Consider the following 22,771-nt stretch of genomic DNA (forward strand, 5'->3'; position numbering starts at 1 on the left):
ACGTGTCTGGTGGTTCACTGCTATCCATTCAAATTTAGGAATGAGACTAGGAAACAGATGGCCAGTTCTGGGTATGTGGGGTGGCGACGCTTGTTGGCCGGGAGGCTCTCAGGTGAACACGGTTAGGGCGTGTCTAGCCTTCCTCTCTTTGCCCACTGGTGGAGTTTTCTCTGGGGGCTTTCTCCAGAGAGGGAGCCTCCAGTGTCCCCGCAGGGAGTGGCCAAGCATGATCACAGCAGAGCAGAGGGTGGGGGCTGGGGTCCCGATGGTGAGAATGGAGATTTCCATTCGTCTTGGGCCCCAGCTCACCCTGCTCTGTGCCCGGCGTTCCCAACTCTGAAGCCTCTTGGGTACAGGTCTCTAAAGACGCAATCCCCTGTCTCCCCCAGGGTGCAACAGTGGCTGGCAACAGACAACACGCTTTCTGCTTCCTGAACTCCAGGCGTCAGACCCTCTGCATCCATGCGAGCTGAGCGGCCGGTGGCAGCTTTCTCTCCTCTCACATCAGTGAACAGTGCTCTATTTTCTGTCTTTTAAAACTTAGCTGAAATGTTCTCCTCGAGTGTTGTCTGCGGTCCAGTTTTCTTTTGTCATGGTTGTTTTTTCCATCTCTGACTTCCTTTATTATCATTTTAGCAGGGTTTCTGGAAGGGAAGGCGATAAAAATGCATGGTCAGTTCGTCACTTAAAACAGGGATCCAGGAAAGCTATAAAAACTTCATGATGGTAACCTTCCTCATATTGTTCTTGTCGTGGCAATAAAACAAGCTGATCCTCTGTTCTGTTCACGGAAAGAAAAACAAAAGTCCATTCCTGACAGAATCAGGAATTCAGTGCTTCCCTCCTGGAATCTTAATATAGGTTCCCAACTAGGAAGTTTCCTGAAGAAATCCTTTAAAAAAAAAAAAAAAAAAAAAAAAAACTGAACAGGGGCGCGCCTGGGTGGCTCAGTCAGTTAAGCGTCCGACTTCGGCTCAGGTCAGGATCTCACGGTTCGCGAGTTCGAGCCCCACATCGGGCTCTGTGCTGACAGCTTGGAGCCCGGAGGCAGCTTCAGATTCTGTGTCTCCTTCCCTCTCTGCCCCTCCTCCTGCTCACACTCTGTCTCTCTCTCTCTCAAAAATAAATAAACATTAAAAAAAGAAAAGATTCCTGGGTCCAGGAATTCAAATGATGTCATCTCCACATGGCTCTTGTCTCTGATCCCACCTTTCCTGGCTGTCAACCATGCGACCTTCTGGAGACGGGATGAAGACATGGTCACTGGCAACTGCAGGTGTACAAGTTCAGTTTAGCATCCCTTCCATGTCTTTGTGCCCATTTCAGTGAAGGACCAAGATCATACAGTGTCGTTGATTATTCATATCGGAGCCGTGAGCTTCTCTTCCTACCTTTGTCCCTGTCTGCCTGCACCCGTATAAGTAAAACACTCCATGAGGTCATCCGTTTCCTCTAGGAATTAAGAAACCCCCTATGGAAAGCTGGTTTGCAATTCACTTTTATTTGTGGGACTGCCTCCCATGCAGACATCAGAGCCCAGCGGTGGCTGAAACCCTAGAATGAGTGAGGTCATCTAGTGATGTCTTTAGGGTGCGGTGGGACCTGTGCCCTGCCAGCGGGTGCGTCCCCGCTGGTCCTCACGCCAGATGATGCCAGGCAAGATGCCAGACCTTGCTGTTTTTTCAAAGACGCCAGAAATCCAAATCGGTACGTAGAATTTTCGCAAGCCTGAAAAAACAAATTGGTAATTAATTCAAGCATTTTCTAAATCCCTCTCTGGGCCAAACTGCACATCGTTTGCAATCCCTTGCCTCCTCGAACTCATTTTTTAAGGTATCAAACGGGATCGAGAGAGCTGGAGCAATTGGCTCAAGGTTAGGTGGCGAGGGAGTGGCATCACAGACCTCTTGACTCCAAGCCCGAGTCCTTTTGAACAGACCACGTTCCCACTGCAGGGTCTCGTTTTCGTTGGCAACATTTTTCTTGCAGGTTTTAAAGCCAGTGCCCCTTCTGCAAAAAGCCTGTAAAATTTTGGCCTTCATTCAATAGTTTCATGTCGGATTCAGTGGTTCACGAGAGGTAAAATTTTAGCATGACTTCATTCTTTTGGATGAGGCTGGAGTCGGGCCAGCCGGCAAGGAACACCCGGCAGAAGTCTGAGCTCGCAGATACCGAGTTGACAGACGGTAGATGGTTGTGCCTGTGTTATAAATTAAGATTCTAACCAAGAGTTTAAATATTTCTGATGACATTTTCATTTTAGTCAAGTAGCCGTTTATCAAAAGATTGACTTAACGATCCTTGTGCGACAGGAAAAAAATGCCTGTAAGTGTATTACTTTGGGCTTTGGAGTTTATAGCTGTTGGGATGTGACAGACCTTTGTGCTTTGATTTGTCTCTACTCAGCTTTGCTATCGGAGCGGTTTTATCGGGCTCATCCACATAAAGCATTTATTTGTCTAGACGTTTGAAGATAGCTCCCATTTCAAAAGCAGGCTTTAATTAAAATACGCTTGCATTTTTTATTTTGTCCTCTCTGCAAATACAAAGATATTAACTTTTAAAAAATAGTTTTTAATGAATAGTGACGGAGCAGCTGTGGAAAATTGACCTCTTGCCTCAAGACAAATAAAAATACACTTCGCAAACATTTGCAGCTGCCTGTTTTTTTCCTACGTCTGTAATTGACTCTAATTTGCTCTGCCTGCCCCTCTGAACCCTCTGGACTTCCTGTTCCGTTTGCAGTCTGAGTTATAATGAGAGCCACACCATTCCCAGCGAGGGCTACATCCTTGAGTCATATTGAGACAGTTTTTAACATTCTTAATTATTTCAAGCTATATTTGTTACAAGATTTATATAAAATTATTTCCAACTGAGAGCTGGTGCTCAAGTAAATGGGTATTTTTTTTTTTTAAGATTTTATTTCTAAGGGATCTCTACACCCCCAAGCAGGGCTCAAACTCATAACCCCGAGACCAAGAGTTGCACGCTCTACTGACTGAGCCAGCCAGGTGCCCCGTGACTGGATATTTTTCTAATGGGAAATAAGACATTACAAATTAGTAAAAATCAGATTAAAAAAAATCGTAGGCAATCTCCCCTCCATCCCCGTCCCCCAAATTTACTAAGAAAATCGGTAAAAGAAAGGGAAAATGGTGCCTTTATGATATTTTTTTATTCTAAGGACATTCTGATTGCTATCTCAGTCATAAAATAAGATATATATTTGGTATATATATTGGATATATTTGATATATATTTGGTATATATATTTGGTATATAAACTGCTGGTGAGATCCCCATTTTACAAACTAATAAATGTAACAAGTTTTTAGAAGCCAACTCCCAGGCATTTGGAAGGGGCCCAACATAGGTATTAACACCTAATTGGGGCAATTGTATGTCAACCAGACAGCCTGTCTAATCTGCTAAAGTTTATTGTTACAACTCTCAAAGCTGGGTCCCTCTTCCCTGTTCCTTGTCAAGATCCCCACCCTCCCCAGAAGCGGAGACCGCAGACTGCCCTGGGGAAGAGCTTGGGGAGGGAAGTACAGTCTTGATGACCTTTCACACTGCAGAAAATGTTTTCTTAGAAGCTCGCCTGAGGTCATTTTGTATACCTTGGGGGGCGGGGGGGGGGGGGGGGGGAGAACCGGTGAAGGTTCTGATTCACGTTTAAATGACCCTGCTGTTTGTGGAACCAAGAGAGACTGAAGGCATCAGAAGTCCAGCTGTGATTTGTTCCAGTATCTCTGCGAACACCTTCGACTGTTACCTCCTGGAAGTAGGAATTTTAGTTTTCTACTCCTTCACTTCCAAAAGCCAATGAACCCTAGGGCGGAAATGTTCAAAGTGAATTATTTGGTGGGAAGGATCTTTCTATGCTTATTAACCAGAGAGTCTCAAAGGAATTGTGTGTGTGTGTGTGTGTGTGTGATGAGTCCACTAAGTGGATAGTATCTATTTTGAGATACTGTCATGAAGGGATATATGGAGGGGAAGAGGACATTTTTGACATTAATGGCGAACTTGGACCGCTTTTGTAATTGTAAAGTCAGAATCCTTTTGTAGACCAGAAGCAATTGAGAAATTTGTAAAGTCTAGGGAATCTGATTTGACATATTTATTAATCGATTTCCCTAAGAAATTAATTAAAGTTAAAATAGTATCCCAAACAACAGTCGTGTCAAGCTCTGCATCAGGTTCTTTTTCCCATTGGGTCCTTACTGATCTTGAGTCTTACTCAGGTTTATCACCCTGCAGCTTACTCACTTTATTTTTATTACCAAATTGTATTTTTAAATGTGCACTCATATTTAGGTGGTCGGAAGGTTGTGTGAGAGGTTAAGAAAGCCCACTTCAATATGTATCTTGAGATTTAAAAAAAAATTTTTTTTTAAATATTTATTTATTTTTGAGAGAGATCGAGCAAGAGAGGGGAAGGGGCAGAGACAGAGGAAGACACAGAATCTGAAGGAGGCTCCAGGCTCTGAGCCGTCAGCACAGAGCCCGACGTGGGGCTCGAACCCACAAACCGTGAGATCATGACCTGAGCTGAAGTTGGATGCTTACCCAACTGAGCCCCCCAGGTGTCCCTGGAGATTTTTTGAAGAGGGATATATGAAATGGCCTTTTAAGGTAATTCTCACTCGTGGGGTGCCTGGGTGGCTCAGTCTGTCAGGCGTCCGACTCTTGATTTCAGCTCAAGTCATGATCTCACGGTTTCGTGAGTGCGAGCCCCACGTCTGTGCTAACAGTGCAGAGCCTGCTTGGGATTCTCTCTCTCCCTCTCTGTCTACCCCTCCCCTACTCACTCTGTCTCTCTCAAAACAAATAAATAGACTTTAAAAAAAGGAGAGAATTCTCACTCTTGGCATCCCATCTGGCCCCAATCCTAGATGGGTGCACTGCTCTGAAAACAGCTCCCACCCACCACCTATGCCTGTAGATTCGGCTACCCTCTGTTCCATCTCAATATGGCATAATTTTTAGTGACTGTCTATCCTAATCAGATTAAATATCTCTGTATCTCCACGTGAGAGGTGCTCTTTGGCGGGGGTGTCTTTCTGTGTGTGTATTCTTGACTGAGTGAAAACCGATTATTAAACAAATGTGCTTGAGTAAGTAATTGCTTTGGAAATCAACTGTGTGTCCTTCCGTTTATAATTTGTTGTCATTTGGGGAGGTTTGAGGAATTTTTTTACTTTCCCTTTTTTGAAGTGACAAGTATTGTCCGATAGCTTTTCAGCGATACCGGTCTTTCCAAATTTAGAGTGCACGTACTGAAACCGTAGCTGATATAATTGTAGCAGACCGTGGGGCATATTCAATTAAATATACGTTTAATAATTCATTCTCAATATGCATGTAGTTATTCCCCTTTTTAAAAAAAATAAGGAATCTTTTAGAAATTTTGGACACAGTGGAAGACTTAAATTTCAGGTGAACCGTTTTTCTTAAGTAAGCCCTACACCCAGCGGACATCTTAGGAAGTTGCTGTGGGTCTGACCTCATAGGCAGTCAGGTGCTCCAAAGGATCTTAGGGTCAGCCCGTTCCCACTGCCTGAATTTTATATTTGAGGTAACTCAAGTGAGTTGCCTGAGCAGGCCGGGTTAGTTTACCTCGTCTCACTAACCCTCAGTTTCTTTATCTGGAAAGAGGGGGTAACGATAGTATCTACTTCACTCTTTTGCACAGATCAGATAAGATACTGTACCTGAAGAGCTTAATGTGATGCTTTGTGGGTGTCCCCTAAGTATTAGCAAGGTCAATACCAGGTATTAAAGCGAGGGAGGCAAAGGTGAGCCTCGACCTCGAAGCTCTCCCCATCCTCTTCCTTCACCACTCCCCTCTACACATGTTCTCTCTGCTCTCCCCCACCCTTGACTTATATGTGGACACTTTGTCCTAAACCTTGGTACTAACCCTCCCTGCATCCCTTTGCCCTGGTTTCTATGGTTTTTGTTGAAGCTGACAACAAAACTTCTTTATTTGTTGTCCTTTTTTAAAGTTTGTTGATTTATTTTGAGAGAGAGGATGCATGAGCAGGGGAGGGGCAGGGGGAGAGAGAGAGGGAAAGAGAGAGAGAGAATCCAAAGCAGGCTCTGTGCTGTCAGCACGTAGCCCGATGCAGGGCTCAATCTCACGAATTGTGAGATCTTGACCTGAGCTGAAATCAGGAGTCAGATGCTGAACCAACTGAGCCACCCAGGCACCCCTATTTGATGTCTTATGTCGGACCCCCGCATTGTCCATATTGACGCCCAATGGCCAAGTGGAAAAGCAGAGCTTGTCCAAACCTGTCTGTTTTGGGGGTGACTGTGTGGCATAAATGGAAATGAGGCCCTTCCCAGGGCCCTGGGGGATGCATCCTATAGCTTGGCTGCATGGGGGCATTTACAATACTTTTATGCTGTTGAGCTTTATAGGACCATGAATATGACTGTCAGTACACATAGAAAATGAAAAAATATTTGCTGAAGTGGTTGGACAACTATGAAGTACAAATAAAACCTTTGCGAGCATAATTTGTTCTGGAAACATGCTTATAATCCAAAGCACCTGTATATCAAAGCAAATTTCCCCATAGGAAATAATGGAAACTCGGATGATTCGTTCCACAACCCAAAAATATTCACATAAAAATGGTTACAATACTGTAATATAATACGAGATAATAAAATACAAAATATAAAGAAAAACAAACAAATTGACCCACACTTACCTTTGAAAACCATTGTGGCTGGTGTGGGGGAGACAAGAGAGAGTTATTGTGTAGGACCACTTTCACTGTCGCTTACGGAATCACCGCCATCTATTGGCTCAATAGAATCTTCTTCTGCATGGGGGCCATTGTATATGCTCACACAGATGTTGACTACAGTACTAATAAACTTGCAATATACCGTATTTAATGTAACTGGCAATAAGGTGGCAGAGGAAAGGGTCTATATCTGCAGGCAGCCTGACCTACAATGAAGCCAAGCATTCCTAAGCTTCCTCTTGTATGAAAAGCAAAGGACTGTCCATAGGTGCTTTAGAGTGACAAAAAAAACACACAAGTGCCATTTGTGGGCACCTTCCGACGTTCTGAAAAATCACTGATTTCTGTGAAACACCACGGCCTGAGACTGAGCATCAGAGCATGGGAGACGATCACCCACAATCCCGCAGTGTGAGAGAGAGAAAGAAGAGCCATTGGCTCAGTTATGATCACGTGGCATTCGGTGTCATGTCACAAACTACTCCTCTTGCAAGACATCGTTCACTTATCCGGTTAAAATTGATTAGAAATGGTTGCTCGTCTTGCGGAACACTCGCAGAACGCGTGACTCACCACCCAGGGTTTTACTGCACTTCGCAAGTATAACGTATGAGCGCATTTCTGTTGTGAGAGTTTATTGAGTATTTGCAATCCGAGGAACTTGAAATGTGGCCTTAATAAGATAGCTAGTGCTTTCAATGTACTGTTTAGTTAACCCAATAAAATTTTCGTCAGCTCCAAAACCACTGTTATCTCCATAAAGTTAAAACTATTTGGATTTCATAATGTATGCTTAATTTTATTGCGGGGGGGGGGGGGGTGGTGTCATTCCTTCCTTCAACGTAGTTAACACAATTGTTTTATTTCCTTTCATGGATATTACATAGCGTATGTCAATTATAGCTATGTATCTGTGTCCCCTAGGTAAGTGTCTAGAAAAGAGAAAAATGTGCAAATGCTTTGTTAAATACGAATAATAGCAGACGTAAACTAATGGTGATGATAATCATTGCTACCTTCGTTACCAGTTTCGCGATGGGCCACGTGGAATGGTTGGGGCAGATAGAATGCCAAACTGGTAAAGTTTTCTCCCACGAAAGGCTTTGAAACCCAAGAATTTTGTCCTGAAATCTGAGCATTAGCAACCCAAAGCTCTGTGTGGAACATAGAAATTAACAAACGGGATTAACTTAACCTTATTCAAGATAACAGCTCATTGTCATTACCTCCATGAGCTCAAGAATGTGAACTAGAAACAAGGATATATTTTGATTTGTGTGCTGTCAGACTAAAGGAGAACTTATCCAGGAAGTTAAATAGCCTTTCAGTTACTGGGCAGCCCTATAATTAAATACATGTTGATGAAAACGATGAATTTTGTGTATGGGTGAGCCCATGTGGCAACAAAATGTGCTTCTAGAAGAAGATAATATAGGGGCTCATGGGCACACTATTGAAGAAACATTGTTTACTAATTAAAAGCTTTTAAATGGTAGGTCCTCGGGTTTGTGAAGCGTTTGTTCACAGGTCATGAAATCTAGCTACTCGTAATCTGACCGAGTGGTTTGTGGGGAGAGAACTTCTGGGGAAAAGAGAAACCCAAAGGAAATGTGAAGCTATTGTGAATGAAAGATAAAATGCTCGTAAAGTAGCTGTCTGATATAACCCAGAATCGGGCTGCTACGCGATTATAAAGGGATAGATATACCAGGATACGTTGTAATCTGCAAAACAAGAGACTTGCTAGGATCTCTAAGATTCTCTTTTAATTTCCTCATCTTTTGGGTATATGTAAACCAAGGAGTGAGCGTAATCACGTTTCATTTCTTACCTCTTTTCTGCTCTAATAATGAAGGTGCAACATTCCCCACATCCTGGCGTGCTCTGATCTGTGAAGCTGGGATTTGTAGCAAGAAGTAAAAGTATGCATTTTCCAGACATTTAAATGAAACACTAGTCACATCTCCTCGTCCGGCTAGGGCCACATCGAGCTTCCCTCCCTCCCAGGAGCTGTCAGCACCTGCTCTCAGTGCCTGTGGCACTTACTTTCTAGACCGCAATATTTCTTCTCTGCTGCTTTGTATTTCACTGTGTGTGCGTGCTGCCCGTGACCCATGTCAACCGTCGTGGAAAACTCTGGTCAGAGAGCATTTTGTACCGACTTCCCATGTCCAAATGATTATCCTGGAACTCCATTGCTCTTTATGTCACACTCGACTAACCAAAACCTTGAACCTGAAGGACCCCAGCCGTCCTCCGCCTCTGCACCCGCACCCTGAGGCCGAGCTCTGCCCGGGATGTCACCCCACGAGTTCGTTTGGTTCCCTGTAACTTAACCATCACAGACCACAGATGGACTCCCAGCTCTGCCCGGAAGCCCAGCCCCATTTCCCTCTTCAGACTCCTTCTCCCGCGTTCTGTGGCCCGTCTTTCAAGTTCTCGGTGTTCTCTCCAGGCCTCTGAATCCACCTCCCACGCCCCCCGCCCCCCACCCCGGCCTGCCTCTCGCACAGTCGATGGCCACGGCTCCTCCTTCCCGCGGAGGTTTGCCAGTGGACGGGAACTGCTGTCTTCCCTCAGACTCAGCCAGTTCCACACAACCCCTTCCTTTTCCCCCTCCTGGTGGAGGAGCCACCTCCCCACCTCCCTTTCCTTCATGCCCGCCCTGGATCCCCCAGCCCAACTCCCACCGCGAGGTGACAGCGCGCTTCCCTTTCTCCTTTGCAGGCTCATCCGCCTGTCCATGCCGTTAACCATTGATGACTGCACTCAAGGCTGCTTTTAGGCCCTCCTGCCCTCGCTCGCTGCTCTCCAGCTTCCTTCCTTTACTCCCGAGGAAGAACTCCTGTCTCATATACAGATAATGCGTATTTTTATCTCCCGCCCCTGCCTCCCCTGGGAACTTCAGGGCCGCGTGGCCACCTGCCCACCTTGACGTCAACATTGAAGACATCTGAAGAGCACATCAGATTTAACAAGTCCCAAACTGAACTCTCCTCCTAAAATGCTCTCGGTAAATGGAATCGCGGTCTTTCCACTCACTCAAGTCCATGTCTTTGCCATTTCAGTGTCAGCGGAATCTACTTACTTTGTGTCTGCTGCCTCCCCGCTTCGCCCGGCTTCTGGCCTCTCCTCGAGTTCCACAGTAGCCTCTTACAGCCCTTGTCTGCGTGCGGTTCAGCCCCATCCTGTCACGTGCCCTCTTGACTTCTGCCTTCCTCACACGTTAACCTTTTATTTCTCCAGTTAGCTGTGCCCTCCTCCCGCCACAGGGCCTTTGCGCCTGTGACCCTACTTTCTGGAACCCTCCCACCTGCCTTCTGCTCAAGTCGAGCTCCTTCCATCATTCCTGCCCCCGTCTATGCTTTGTCATGCTTGCTCCCAGCCTGATGTCCTTCCCTCTCCCGACACTTGTCATTGTTTGAATTTTACACGTGTGCACTTTTTCTATCGATGCGCGAGCCCCTCTGGACTGTACGCACCGCGAGGGTGAGCGCGGTGTTTATGCAGCGCTCAGCCCGGAGCAGACACTCACGGCTGGCACTGCTTGCTTTCTTTCTAAAGCAGATACTGTTGCCAGTTCTGACCCCAACAGCCTGAGGCGTCCGAATGCAGGGATTTGGTTGTTCCTGCTTCCAAATCCGGTTTCGCTTTTTCAGTAACCACGCAGAACCTAGCTTGTGATACGAATCTTACTATCATGTTCCCTCCAGCTTTTTTCTGTATAACTTGGGGAACGCGATGTGAAGTGATTGCTTCTCACCTTGCCCTTTGCCGCCCTGTAGACGTCCTGTTTTTACGGACACTCTTTGGTTTGCACAAGATACCGAAAAACCGATTTATCATCCAGCTTTGTTCTAATTGTGCTCCTCACCAGACTTGGTTTTCGGTTCTGATTCTCTTGTTTCCAAACTTTGGTATTCCAGTGCTGATATAAAGATGCACGTTTTAAAATTTTTCACAGATATACTGAGAATTGTTTTCTATTTAAGAGACTTGAGTGACATGAGTAGGAAAGAATGCATGATTTAAAATTAGTCTAGTGTTTTTGTTAAGTGGCAGTTTCGTACATGGACCGTAACATGGAGCTTCTAGTCATATAGTATACAGTAGGCTGAAAGTGATTTCTGATTAAGTTACTGAAATACTTTGGAAGGAACGGAATGGTAATTTGGCCTTGCACAATGCGTTTGATACAGAGTTCTATCAAGAAAACTATCTGGATAGAACATCCATGTATGCAGGTTAAAGATTAACGGGTGGTTGTAATGAAGCTTGTTTGGGATGAATATAAAGTGCTTGTAAATTATAATCCACTACAGTGAATCTTGAGGGATTATTCTGATGATTTCATTCTAGAATTAGATTATATCATTTGCCGTTTTAAACATCTGCTGCCGTATTTTATATCTGTACTTCCCAAACTCTGCCAAGGTGCCCTGGGGCACTGCAGCAAATTTCCCAGGAGTGCCAGGGATATTTGAGAATTTCCAGAGGAATGTGGTAGATACTCAGCATCTGTGAGATACCATGCAAACGACTAGCTCGAGGGAGTCCACGATTTCAGCTCAGATTATGCTACATTCCTTTCAAGGACATGGTATCTTTGGGAAGCTGGCTGCCCAGCAAGTGTGTTTAAAAAAAAAAAAAAAGGCAGTGGATCAGGAAATGCGGGTGGGGGTTTCTAATCTGATCGTAATAAGGTTTGAGAATCCGCAGTGCATAACATTTTATATATGTACATTGTAAGTAGCCTGATAGTTTGCGTGTATGTTTTCCATTTTGTCGTTATTAAAAAATTGTTAAAGCACCCAGTTTTTACAACAGGCATTTCTTTAACATGATTCAAAAAGCAAAAAGCATGAGAAGGAACGCAGAATTCTCCCCCCACCTTGGATGATGGCAAATCTGTCCCCTTAATTGCTCAGGCCAAGGCCTTGGCCTCAGTCTTGGCTTCTTTCTTACCCCCCACATTCAGAACTTCAGGAAATGACGTTGGCTCCACTTTCGAAAAATACCCCCTTTCCTACCTACACTGCTGTCACTGGTCTCCCTGTCGCATACTTGTGCCCACCCTCACCCCTCCAGTAATCTTTTTAAACCCCGAGTTAAGTAATGTGGACACTCTACCACTCAGAACCCTGCAACAGCTCCCATATCTTTGGCAGTGAAAGCCAGTCTTTCCAGTGATCTCAGCCCTTCCTGTTTCTCTTCTCAAGTAATCTCCAGCCACAGGGGTCTCCATGTCCCAAGCATATCAGGCATGCCCTGCCCCAGGGCCTTTGCACTGGAATGCTAAACCCCTTTTCTCTCCAAACCTTGGTCTACTCCAACCCTCCCTATTTAAAATACTTCGGGGACCCCCACACATACACTGATGGGCGTTCCCTAGCCCTTTCTTCCCGCTCTTTTTCTTTTTTTTTTTCCATAGTCCTCTAACATAGTAGATAATTTATGTTACTAAGTTTATGTTTTATTTACCGACTCTTCCCACTCAGATGTAAGCTTCAGGAGGGCAGGCATCTTAATCTGTTTTCAATAACATATCCCAAGCACCCGGAAGAGCATATATTGAATGAGTGTTGTTTAATATGTTGTTTAAAAAAATCTCTATCTTTCTTAGTTCTTTTGGCTTTTTGAACTATCAGTAAAGCATGTTCAAATCTTTCTCGATAATAAGGGGTTGCCCATTTTCCCTGAGGTCCTAACAATTTTTGCTGTATAATTCCAGACTAATGAGGTACTTACAACATGAATCCTAGCTTCCTGGCTAATTGAGCCTTTTATCATTATGTACAGGCCTTCTTTACCCTTAATAATGCTTTTGTCTTAAAGTTATTAGTTTACCCGATGTTAGTAAAGGTAAGCTAGCTTTTCAGTAATTTTCGGTACTATTTAATATGGTTTTTCTGTTCCTTTCAACCTTTTTGAGTTATGCCTTAGGTGTTTCTCTTGCACATAGCCTGTAGTCTTTAATTCATTTTGACAGTATTTTTAATTGTTTGTCCACTCATGCTTATTGGGATTATGTGTCTATCCAGCCTTGTTCATCACTTACTTTCTATTTGTCCCATTTTTGCAGTGCTTACTTTTTCCTCTTCTTTTAAAAAAGAAAAAAAAAATTGTTAACGTTTATTCATTTTTTGAGAGACAGAGTAGTGCAACCGGGGGAGGGGCAGAGAGAGAGAGAGAGAGAGGACACACCGAAGCAGGCTCCAGGTTCTGAACCGACAGCACAGAGCCCGACATGGGGCTCGAACTCACGAACCGCGAGATCATGACCTGAGCTTAAGTCGGACGCTTAACTGACTGAGCCCAGACGCCAGTATTTTTTCCTCTTTTTAAAAATAATGAGTTTTATTTCTTTTCGCACTGTGTCCACCCCCCTCTCCCCCTCCCCCACTAGTTTGGAAGCTATATACTCTGTTTCTCTACTTTAAATGTTACGATACTTAAAGTTGCCTCACTCTCCTGAACAATACAACAGGCCCCCGTCACTTTGCTTCCCAAGTTACCTGCTGTTGTTACTAAGTGTTTATTTTGATCCCGAGAACTAAGCGTTATTACTTTATATAGGTGATACTTACTTGTATTTGTCTTCATATTTACAAATTTATTTGCTTACTAATTGTTTTTGTATCTCATACCTTCCGCACACAACATTTACTTCCTTTCTGAATTATATCCTTAGAGGCTAAATAATATGCTTCTAAGACTTACAAGTTCCCTTAGTGAGGTCCTTTGTCAGTAAGTTCTCGGGTGTTGTTTCTATGAAAAAGCCTTTATTTTGCTCTTTTTTTCTTTTTGGAAGACAGTTTTAGTGGATATCCCACATACGTTTTTTCAATACTACAGGGCAGTGAATTCTGACACTGCCTCTCCGGGGACAGCATCAGACCCCGCGGGTTAAGGGCTCAGTCCCACAGACTGCCCTTGCTTCAGATGTCCCAGGCTGTCACCTGTGCTTCTCGCCTACTGGCTGTAAATCGGACGTGCCCTGACCCCCTCCTCAGGTTTGATTAATTTGCTAGAGCGGCTCATGTAAAAAACATGTATGCACATTTACCAGGTTACTATGAAGGATGTGATAAAAGATCCAGATAAACAGCCAGGCAAACAGGTACATAGGCGGAGGCCCAGAAGGTTCCCGAGCGCTGGGGCTTCTGTCCCCATGAGCCTGGGATGTGCTGCCACATCCAGGCACGTGGATGTGTTCACCGCCCCCAGAAGCCCAGCACTTCTTGTTCAAGAGTTTTAATGGAACTTAATCTCTAGCAACTCCCTTCCCCTTCTCAGAGGTCAGTGAGCGGGGCTGAAAGTTCCAAAGTTGTTCTTACTTGGCCTTTCTGGTGACCGGCCCCATCCTCTCTGGCTCTCTAGGGGCCTCACCCAGAGTCACCTCGTTAGCATGAATTCAGGCGTGCTCAAACAGGGTGCCTGATGAGTGGCAAAAGGTAATCCTATCACTCTGGAAATTCCAGGGGTTTTAGATTTGTGCCAGGAACCCCGATAATAGCCCAAATATATATTATACCGCAGCATACAGTTTTATGTACACAGTATTTTTCACTTTGAAGGTAGACCACCGTCTTCGGGGCTTTCCAGCTTTGCTGTTGAGAAGTCAGCCGTCAGTCTGGTTGTCGTTCCTTCATTGTGTTCTGTCCTTTCCCTCTGGCCAATTTTCTTCTCTCTGCTCTTGGTATCTTCAGCTTAACTACACTGTGTCTAAGAGCGGACTTCTTCTTAGACTATTTTGTGTACACGGGGTATTATGTATCCATAGTTGCATAACTTCCATCAGTTGTGAAAACATTTTCAACTTTATTATTTCAAACACTGTCTCTTCCCCCATACTCTCTGTTCCTTTCCTCTAAGATTTCACTTACTCTCCCTTCAAACCCCCTGCCGTAAGCATTTTTTTCTTCCTTAACCCATTCCTTTTTATATATTGCATTTTCATTCTTTGTGGTGTTCTGGGGAACTCCCTCAGACCTACCCTCCAGTCCACCAGTTACCCAGTGTGCTTCCAGGGCCCTGGGTTCGGGGCCTTCTGTTCTGATTCCAATTCATCGGTTATAATTTTTTTTTTGTTTTTTTTCCTGACTGACATCCCAGTTAGTTAGTATATAGTGCAACAGTGATTTCAGGAGTAGAGTCCTTCGTGCCCCTATAATTTTCATTTTGTAAAAGTTTTATTGGATCCCTTTTCAACCTGATTGGTCATTTTGAAAGTCCCATAGTTTACTCATTTTTGCCAGCCTGTCATTTTCTTCTTCATACATTTTACACATGGCTTTCGTTTCCTTTTCTGTATCTGGTCATTCTAACAGCTGAAGCCTTGAGAATAATTTTGGTTTCTGCAGAATCCCACTCTGCTTCTGTCTGTGAGCTCGTGCTCCGCGGGGCTCCTGGAGGCCTGTGGCGGGGATGCTGTCCCCCAGGCGCCATCCCCCAGACGCCATTTGCAAGTATTTCCCTCAGGTGATGAGGCTACTTGTGCTTCCTTCAAAGGTGCTTGTTTAATGTCGAAGTGTGCGGTTGAGCTCCCCAGCTTTCCTGTGGCCCAACTAAGTGTCGAAATTGACACCTGTCTTCAGGGAAACCCATCCGTTCATGCTTGCTTGGTAGTCCTCTCATTCCCAACGGATTAAACTCCTGTTAGGAGAAGGAAGGCATCTTGCAGATGTTCCTCTCCATTCTGTGATCCCAGCCATGTGTTAACCACTCTGCTTTATCAAAGAGCTCAGTTTTTCCCCTTTGTTCCGTTTTGTTTTTGTAACTGAGAACCCTTCTGAGGCTCTTCCACTTACTGGAGGTGTAAATCTTCTGAGGGGCTTTCATTAGTAGCAACAAGGGACGTACAGCTCGGGAACCAAGATAGAAAAATAATTTACCAAGAGAAAGTCCACCCTTTCCCAAGTTATGTGTCAGAGCTGCCCCTGCCATTCGCTGGAACTTAGAACTTGATCCAACCCTTTGTCGTCTGCAACCGCGTCTTTATTTTTATTCTTGACGCCTTTGAAACCCATTAGCCCTGGGGCCCTATGTCTCTTTCCCTTCTTTCACGAAGGTTCTTCTTTTGGTACATTGATGCCCTGCCCCAATACTCAGTTCCTGTAAGAAAGGTAAAGATCACACGGATGACAGTGTTGGTTTTTTGGGTACCCAAATGTGTAAAGAAATAGTCCTGTTCATTAATTCAACAGAGATTTATGTCAGAAATTAAAAAGCCCTCTTTGTCAGATAGCATTCTCTTTGCAGGGAGAAGTTGGCTTAGACATGCAATCCGAGAAGCTCTGGGCTGAGGCTCTGGAGAGGAGGTGGGGAAATACATGGGAGAAGCAGGGCCAGGTGGCCACGAGGGCTCACCTTCCAGAATTCCTCCCTCGTCGCTGCCACCCGGTGGGGGGGGGGCACCCACACCCAGCAGCAGAAGGGGAGACAAGCAGTCGGAGCCGGATGTGAGGTGGGGGGGGGGGGTAGTGAAGCCTGCAGAGGGAGTGAGGAGGGCAGCAAGAGAGATGATCTGGGATAGGAGGAGGAGGAGGAGGGTGGGGGGTGGGGGGTGCTCGTGTCCACCAGGGTTTTTTCCCCAAGATGTGTGTTCAAGTGCAGCACTTCCCGCGGAGAGATTTCTAACCTGTGTCATTTTGCTCTGTGTCTTTCTAGATCAATGAACTGAGCCATGTTCAAATCCCTGTTATGCTGATGCCAGATGACTTCAAAGCCTATTCAAAGATAAAGGTGGACAATCACCTTTTTAACAAGTAAGTACAAGTACGGCCGTTTATAAGACTGGCACGGCTGCCAGGAGCATGAGTTTTGTGAATTTCTGTAATTGCATTAGTTTTCAATGGGTGGGAGTAAAGTTTTGCTGATGAAGTTAATCCTGTGATAAACATAACCATCTGTCATTTTCAGAAAAGCAACGGCAGGCCCTCTTGGGTAATATCCTTTTGCCATATGGCATATTGTTCTCTATGAATATCTTCTACGTTAAAAGTGATATTCTCATTACAATTGAAATGTTTGAAGCTGTAAATTGCTTGGGATTTTTAGCAGCTGTGGACCTGAGCGGTCTTGGGACAAAACTCTAATAATGCTGACCTTATGAGCAGAAATAACTACTTCATAGAACAATAAAGAATTAAGGGACATTTTTCTAAAACATGATTGGATGCCATGTTGGGCAGTGAGAGTATTTCTCCTTCATTTGGCTGTCATTTTGGATGTCAGTATGGAGCACCTCTTATGTATTAGCTGTCCACTGAGAGGAGGGATGAGGAAGTGGAAGACGTGGCCCTGCCCTCAGGGGGCTGTCAGGCAGGTGCTTGAAATCTGACACATACACAAATTACCGCATAATTCAGTGTGCAAAGTACGACTATAGAGGTGTGTATGTATCTACGGGTGCACAGAGGAGGAAGCAATTCCGAGTGAGTGGGAGGAGCCTTACAGAAATCTCTCCCGCATGAGGATCAATTATGAAATTTCTTCATGTGGCCATTGTTCTGATGTGAAGCTGATGTGTTAATTCTTCAAACTGTTTAGAAGTTGACCTTTTGAAGGGATTTTCTTCTACGTGAATTTATTTATTTATTTATTTATTTATTTATTTATTTATTTATTTATTTATTTAAAGTTTATTGATTGGGGGGGGGGGGGCGGAGAGAGAGAATCCCAAGCAGGCTCCGCGCCGATAGCGTGGAGCCCGACACGGGACTCAAACTCACAAGCCGTGAGATCACGGCCTGAGCTGAAATCAAGAGTCGGACGCGACCCAGGGTGCCCCTTTTCTGTGTGCATTTGGAGTGTGGTTATTTGTGGATAGCATCAGCTGGGTCGTTGGAGGAGTGAGAGATAGTGTTGTTTTGCGAACTCGAATCAGCAAGTACCTGAGGACGAATGTGGGGAGCGCGTCTGTGGCTCGCTCCGCTGCCCACCCCGGGCTCCCCAAGTTCTTTGCTTTTCCTTCACCGTTTCCGTCTGTGTGGCCCCTTCTCTTTCCACCTCTTCTTTGGAAAGTGGCCGCGAGGAGTGGCTGGGATTAGAAAGGTCGTCTAGTCTCAGTGCCCCTATAGGTGGTGAGAGGAGGCGAAGGCCACCAGTCTGTCCCTGTGTCCCCCCGGGTTTACTGTGGGTTGTGGTTGGTTCTGGGCCGCACCAGCCTTCTGCGGGTGGGGAACCCCGGGCACTTTGGCTGCACGTGGAACTAGATGGTGGCAAAGTCAAGTCTACATCTAAACGTTATTCCACACTATGACCGTTTCAGAGAAAACATGCCGAGCCACTTCAAGTTTAAGGAATACTGCCCGATGGTTTTCCGGAACCTGCGGGAGAGGTTTGGCATCGACGATCAGGATTTCCAGGTGAGTCGCTTTTTTGCAACCTTTGCTTCCAGTAGGGTTTGCTCTGTAAACTAGGACTGACCTTTTTTTCGTCACGAGTAATTACGTAATGGCAATTTTCATTTCACGTAGGAATGTTTCAGTGTCCTTTCTGAAATAAAGGCCGGGTTCCGTCAGTTAGGGGCCTCTGGGCAAAATGATGTTAGCGGTCGGCAGGAAAAGACCATTCTTCGGGAAGCAAACACGCACGGGAGCGTTGCAGATGATACTCTCACTTCCTGGAGGAAGCGGCCCGTCAGCACAGCCTTCTTTTGATTTCTGCCATCAGGCGTGTCGACGGTCAGTGCCAGTGTGCACGTTGTGTCTTGAATTTGCGTTTCCTGTAGTTACAGGCTCCCCTTAGCAATCACCAAAGTTGTATTTTCGTGCTGATTTGCTGCTTTTCCAATCGTCTGAACCCGACTCTCCTGCTCACAGCATTTTGTCGGAGGCCACGCCTTGTGCACTGTGACCTGGAGTGGTTGGTGTGGTCTAGTGACCGTAGGGCTGTTGCACCAGCAGGAGCCTGCCGCTCCTGGGAACATCGTCTGTTCTTGGTGCCCACCACATAAAAATGTCCACTGTTGCTCCCCGTCCCCCCCCCACCCCCCACCGTATTTGCCTGGTTTTCTCAAATTTGACTTTTAAAATCAAGATCATGGGGGTGTCTGGGTGGCTCAGTCAGTTAAGCACCCAACTTCGGCTCAGGTCATGATCCCGCGCTTCGTGGGTTCGAGCCCCGCGTCGGGCTCTGTGCTGACAGCTCGGAGCCTGGAGCCTGCTTCCGATTCTGTGTCTCCCCCTCTCTCTGCCCCTCCCCCGCTCACGCTCTGTCTCCCTTTCTCTCAAAAATAAATAAACATTAAAAAAATTTTTTTAAATAAAATACAATCAAGATCATGGTGCTGTCCTAAGTGCCGATCCGTGGTCATTTCTCCTAAGAAAGGACCTGACATCAGTTACTTGATCTTAATATAATCAGTCAGATACGTAAAAGTCAAGGATTTTTTTTTTTAACAGCAGAAAATCTGAGTTAAGAGAGGCAAGGGCTAGTTTCTGGTCTTTTAGGACAGTCTGTTCATTTTGTTGTGTGAGCACTGACTTATTTTAAATCCCTCCAAATCCAGTAAACATTTCTTTCATTCGCTCCAAATCAGAATCCTAATGTATCCTACATTAAGTGCCATATTGCCCCCCAAGTGACCTTACAATTTGAACACTGACACGGCTTTAGCCTGTGTTTTCCTTAAAAAATAGGGTGTCGAAGGCAAATTGAGCTTAGTTAGTACATTTTCTTAACGATGTGTGGGCCTCCCCACCCCGCCCTGCCCTGCCCCATTATTGAAAGTTTCCCGGAATTTCTCACATGCTCACTCAGGCATAAGAAGCCTCCAAGCTCCCATGTTTTGAATAAGCAATGCTGGCCAGGTTGCCAGTGATATTCCCTCCTCTGTGGGCCAGGGCTGGGATTTCCACAGAGGTGAGTTCTGAGCAGAGGCTTGGGTGTGCCCGAGAAAGTGGAGGGGGTGGGGGGAAGGGTGGGGTGCACGCTCAGCTTTGGGCCTCATGCATAAGAGAAAGAACTTCAGTCAAACCTGGACTGGGGATGTACTGCTGAAAAAAATAAGTCACTTGTAAAGAATAAACCTTGGAACAGTAAAAAAGGTTTGTATAAAATGAAAAGGAATGATTCTACATTATTTAAGGACTGCTAATACATTTGAAAAGGCCATATGGAAATAAACTGAGTGGTTTAAAGGAATGAGTAGCTGACAACTGACGTCCTAAGAAACTCTCCTCTACCCGAGTCTCATGTCTCCTTTTTTGTTTTTTCTAATGTTTGTTTATTTTTGAGAGAGAAAGAGACAGAGTATGAGAGAGGGAGGGGCAGAGAGAGAGAGAGAGGAGGACACAGAATCCGAAGCAGGCTCCAGGCTCTGAGCTGTGAGCACAGAGCCCGACGTGGGGCTCGAACTCAAGAACTGTGAGATTGTGACCTGAGCCGAAGTCAGACACTCTGACTGAGCCACCCAGGCGCCGCCCCCCCCCCCTTTTTTTTTTTAAATAAAACAACTACACTGGCGTTTCACAGAAACCGGCTTTTGAGGGCCTCTGCTCCAGGATCTTGTTAGGTCCCTCAATTTGTTACCAAAATGAAGTCCTTATGTTTCTTCCCATAATCAGCGCTGCTCAGTGAGATCAAAAACGGAGCCTTTACAGCCTGAAATCTTAACTGTAGATGAAAGTAGTTTTTAAAATGTCCTAAAATGACTAGTTTTGTTGCAAAAATACCAAGACATGAGCCAGTTTTCCTTCACCTTCCCCTCCGCCCCCCAAAACAAAACCATGTAAACTTGATATTTAAGAAAGTGCAAATTGCTGAGGACAAACTTTAAAGGCAAATTAGGCAAGTGGAGGAGGATTCGTGGAACTAACTGGCAAATCTCTAAAGCTCTTAGCAGGAGAAATCAGTACAGAGGAGAGCCAGTGTGAGTATAATTAATCATTTGAACACCACTCCCTTCCTCAGCTATGCCCGGTACTTTTGGCATTTAAATTGCTGCTTTCGCTTTGGCAACTGTATTTCTATTAAAAAGAGAAAAAAAGGTGGGTGTTCAAAGTAACTTGAGCGAACCAGAGCTGCGTCCTGGTTTTCCCCTCCAGTCCCACGTTGCTTTCCCAAAGTCTCTACCTCTTAAAAAAAGTTTCGGGAGGGGCAGGCCCTGCAGTTTAACCTGAAGATGAGATTGTGGATGTGGGGCCCCACCCACTCGGTTGGCTACTCGGTTTGGAAAAAAGGAGGAAGTTGTGCCAGCTCTGGCTCTGAGTTCATACCTTGAGGGCCTCCGGGCATTGCCGGGGTGAAGGTGGAGGTGCCACGGACCGGGGCAGGGCCCGGAATGCCCAGCAGTGGGAACAGGCCAGGACTAGCCGGGCCATTGTCCCAGCTGCCCGGCACATCAACTCACCACCGCCCAGACATCGCGTCTCTCGTGGACAGAACAAGGAACGCGTATCAGTTGGCATCCGCAGTACCAAGTTAAATACTCTCTCTCGGTCTGATTTGAAAAGTGAGATCAGTGACCTGGGGTCTGATCATCTTTTGACGGCACTGGATGGCTAGAGGGGACCAGGCCCCACACTGCTTTGCTTTTCCTCGATGTGTTTGTTTTTCTGAAGTGTTTGCCTGTTGGACAAGCGGCTTTGCATCCGCGTAGTGATCAGGAGCCCCCTGCCTGGTTCATTTAGTATTTGGACCTTCGCGTTAAGTCAGGTGGGTGAATGGTGTCCACCTGCCTTGTGTGTGTGAATGCCTTTTTGCTGCACCTGGAAAAAGTCAGTATTGCTGAATCTGATCAAATTAGAACATAGTAATGAGGCTACCTAATTGACCTCTAGCAGCAAATTTAAACTTCTTGAGAAGAAGTGAAAAGCAATCCTGCTGTCAACAATTGTATCTTTCCCCTGGTTTTGGTTTCTTGAATGTCTTTTAAGAAGGAAACTTTTTTTTCTCATAAGCAATAGTTCTAGCATATTCTTCATTAACAACAGTATCACTTAACACACACGTGTATGTAGAAACCTCTGTGTAGGTGTGTATGTGTGTGTCCAGGTTCAGAACTTTCTCCAGTTTATACGTGTGTTTTCAAATTACTTCGTTGGTTTGTAAAGCGCTCAGTGTTGGATTATATTCTTCCGATCATTCATTGTTGGGCCAAAGTGAGTCCCCGTTACCATGCTTTTAAGGTATAAGGCATCTTTGAAGACGGATGCCCCCATGGAGGCTTCCACTGTCACTGGCCCTGAGGTTCCAGGCCACCTGAGGCTCTGCTCCCCTTTAGGTGGATGATTTCACACACATTTACCACTCAGTGTGTGTTTATTTGTATCTATTGCCTGTCAGGCTCTGTGCAAGACATTATAGGCGATGCAGAAGGGAAGACAGAGCAAGGGGATTCCTTTTTGTTTGTTTTTTAAAACTAGAGACAGCTGTTCTTTTTTTTTTTTTTTAACTTTATTTATTTTTGAAAGAGAGAGAAAACAAACACAAGCAGAGGGGCAGAGAGAGAGGGAGACACAGAATCTGAAGCAGGCTCCAGGCTCTGAGCGGTCCGCACAGAGCCCGACACGGGGCTCGAACCCATGGACTGCGAGATCATGACCTGGGCCGAAGTGGGATGCTTAACCCGCTGAGTCACCCAGGCGCCCCATTGTTTGTGTCTGTTGTTCGCTTGCTTTTAAACTGTTCCACGTCAGATTCTGTATTTGATGCTAATGAGATTTACAGAAACCCAGATATCTTTTTTACTATTCTCCAAGAAAAGCTGCGTCCCTCTTTCCAGCCTCTCCGAGGACCAGAACGTTTCACAACAGGCCTGGGAAGTGAAAGGGAGGCTTCGCTTAAAGTTTCTGAGCTGCGGGAGAGGACTGCCCGCCAGAGACCAAAACGTTCCCCAGGACGGGGATGAGGCAGTTAAGCCCCGACACAGCACGTAATTGAAACTGAGGCCCTCTTGTTCTTTGTGGAGGATAATCACCGGGCTTTCTCTTCCCCTGCCGCGTCTCCTGAATTAGAATCCCTCATTATTTGCATCTGATGCACCTTCTCCTTTGTAT

The 22,771-nt window shown here is 45.4% G+C and overlaps 1 protein-coding gene across 5 annotated transcripts in view; it reads left to right on the forward strand.

Annotated features, from left to right (window-relative positions):
• The window catches only part of PIP4K2A (phosphatidylinositol-5-phosphate 4-kinase type 2 alpha), a 186,099-nt gene that overhangs the window by 98,769 nt on the left and 64,559 nt on the right, over positions 1–22,771 (forward strand). For 4 of the 5 annotated variants that reach the window (XM_058681714.1, XM_058681716.1, XM_058681712.1 and 1 more), the window contains exons 2-3: positions 16,437–16,534; positions 18,040–18,136. In XM_058681714.1, the coding sequence (XP_058537697.1) occupies positions 16,437–16,534; positions 18,040–18,136 (195 nt within the window). Of the gene's footprint in view, positions 1–9,576; positions 9,781–16,436; positions 16,535–18,039; positions 18,137–22,771 lie in introns of those variants that run through there. The other variant, XM_058681713.1, reaches the window with a different exon arrangement.

Source organism: Neofelis nebulosa, chromosome 8 (assembly GCF_028018385.1).
Source record: "Neofelis nebulosa isolate mNeoNeb1 chromosome 8, mNeoNeb1.pri, whole genome shotgun sequence".
NCBI lineage: Eukaryota > Metazoa > Chordata > Mammalia > Carnivora > Felidae > Neofelis > Neofelis nebulosa.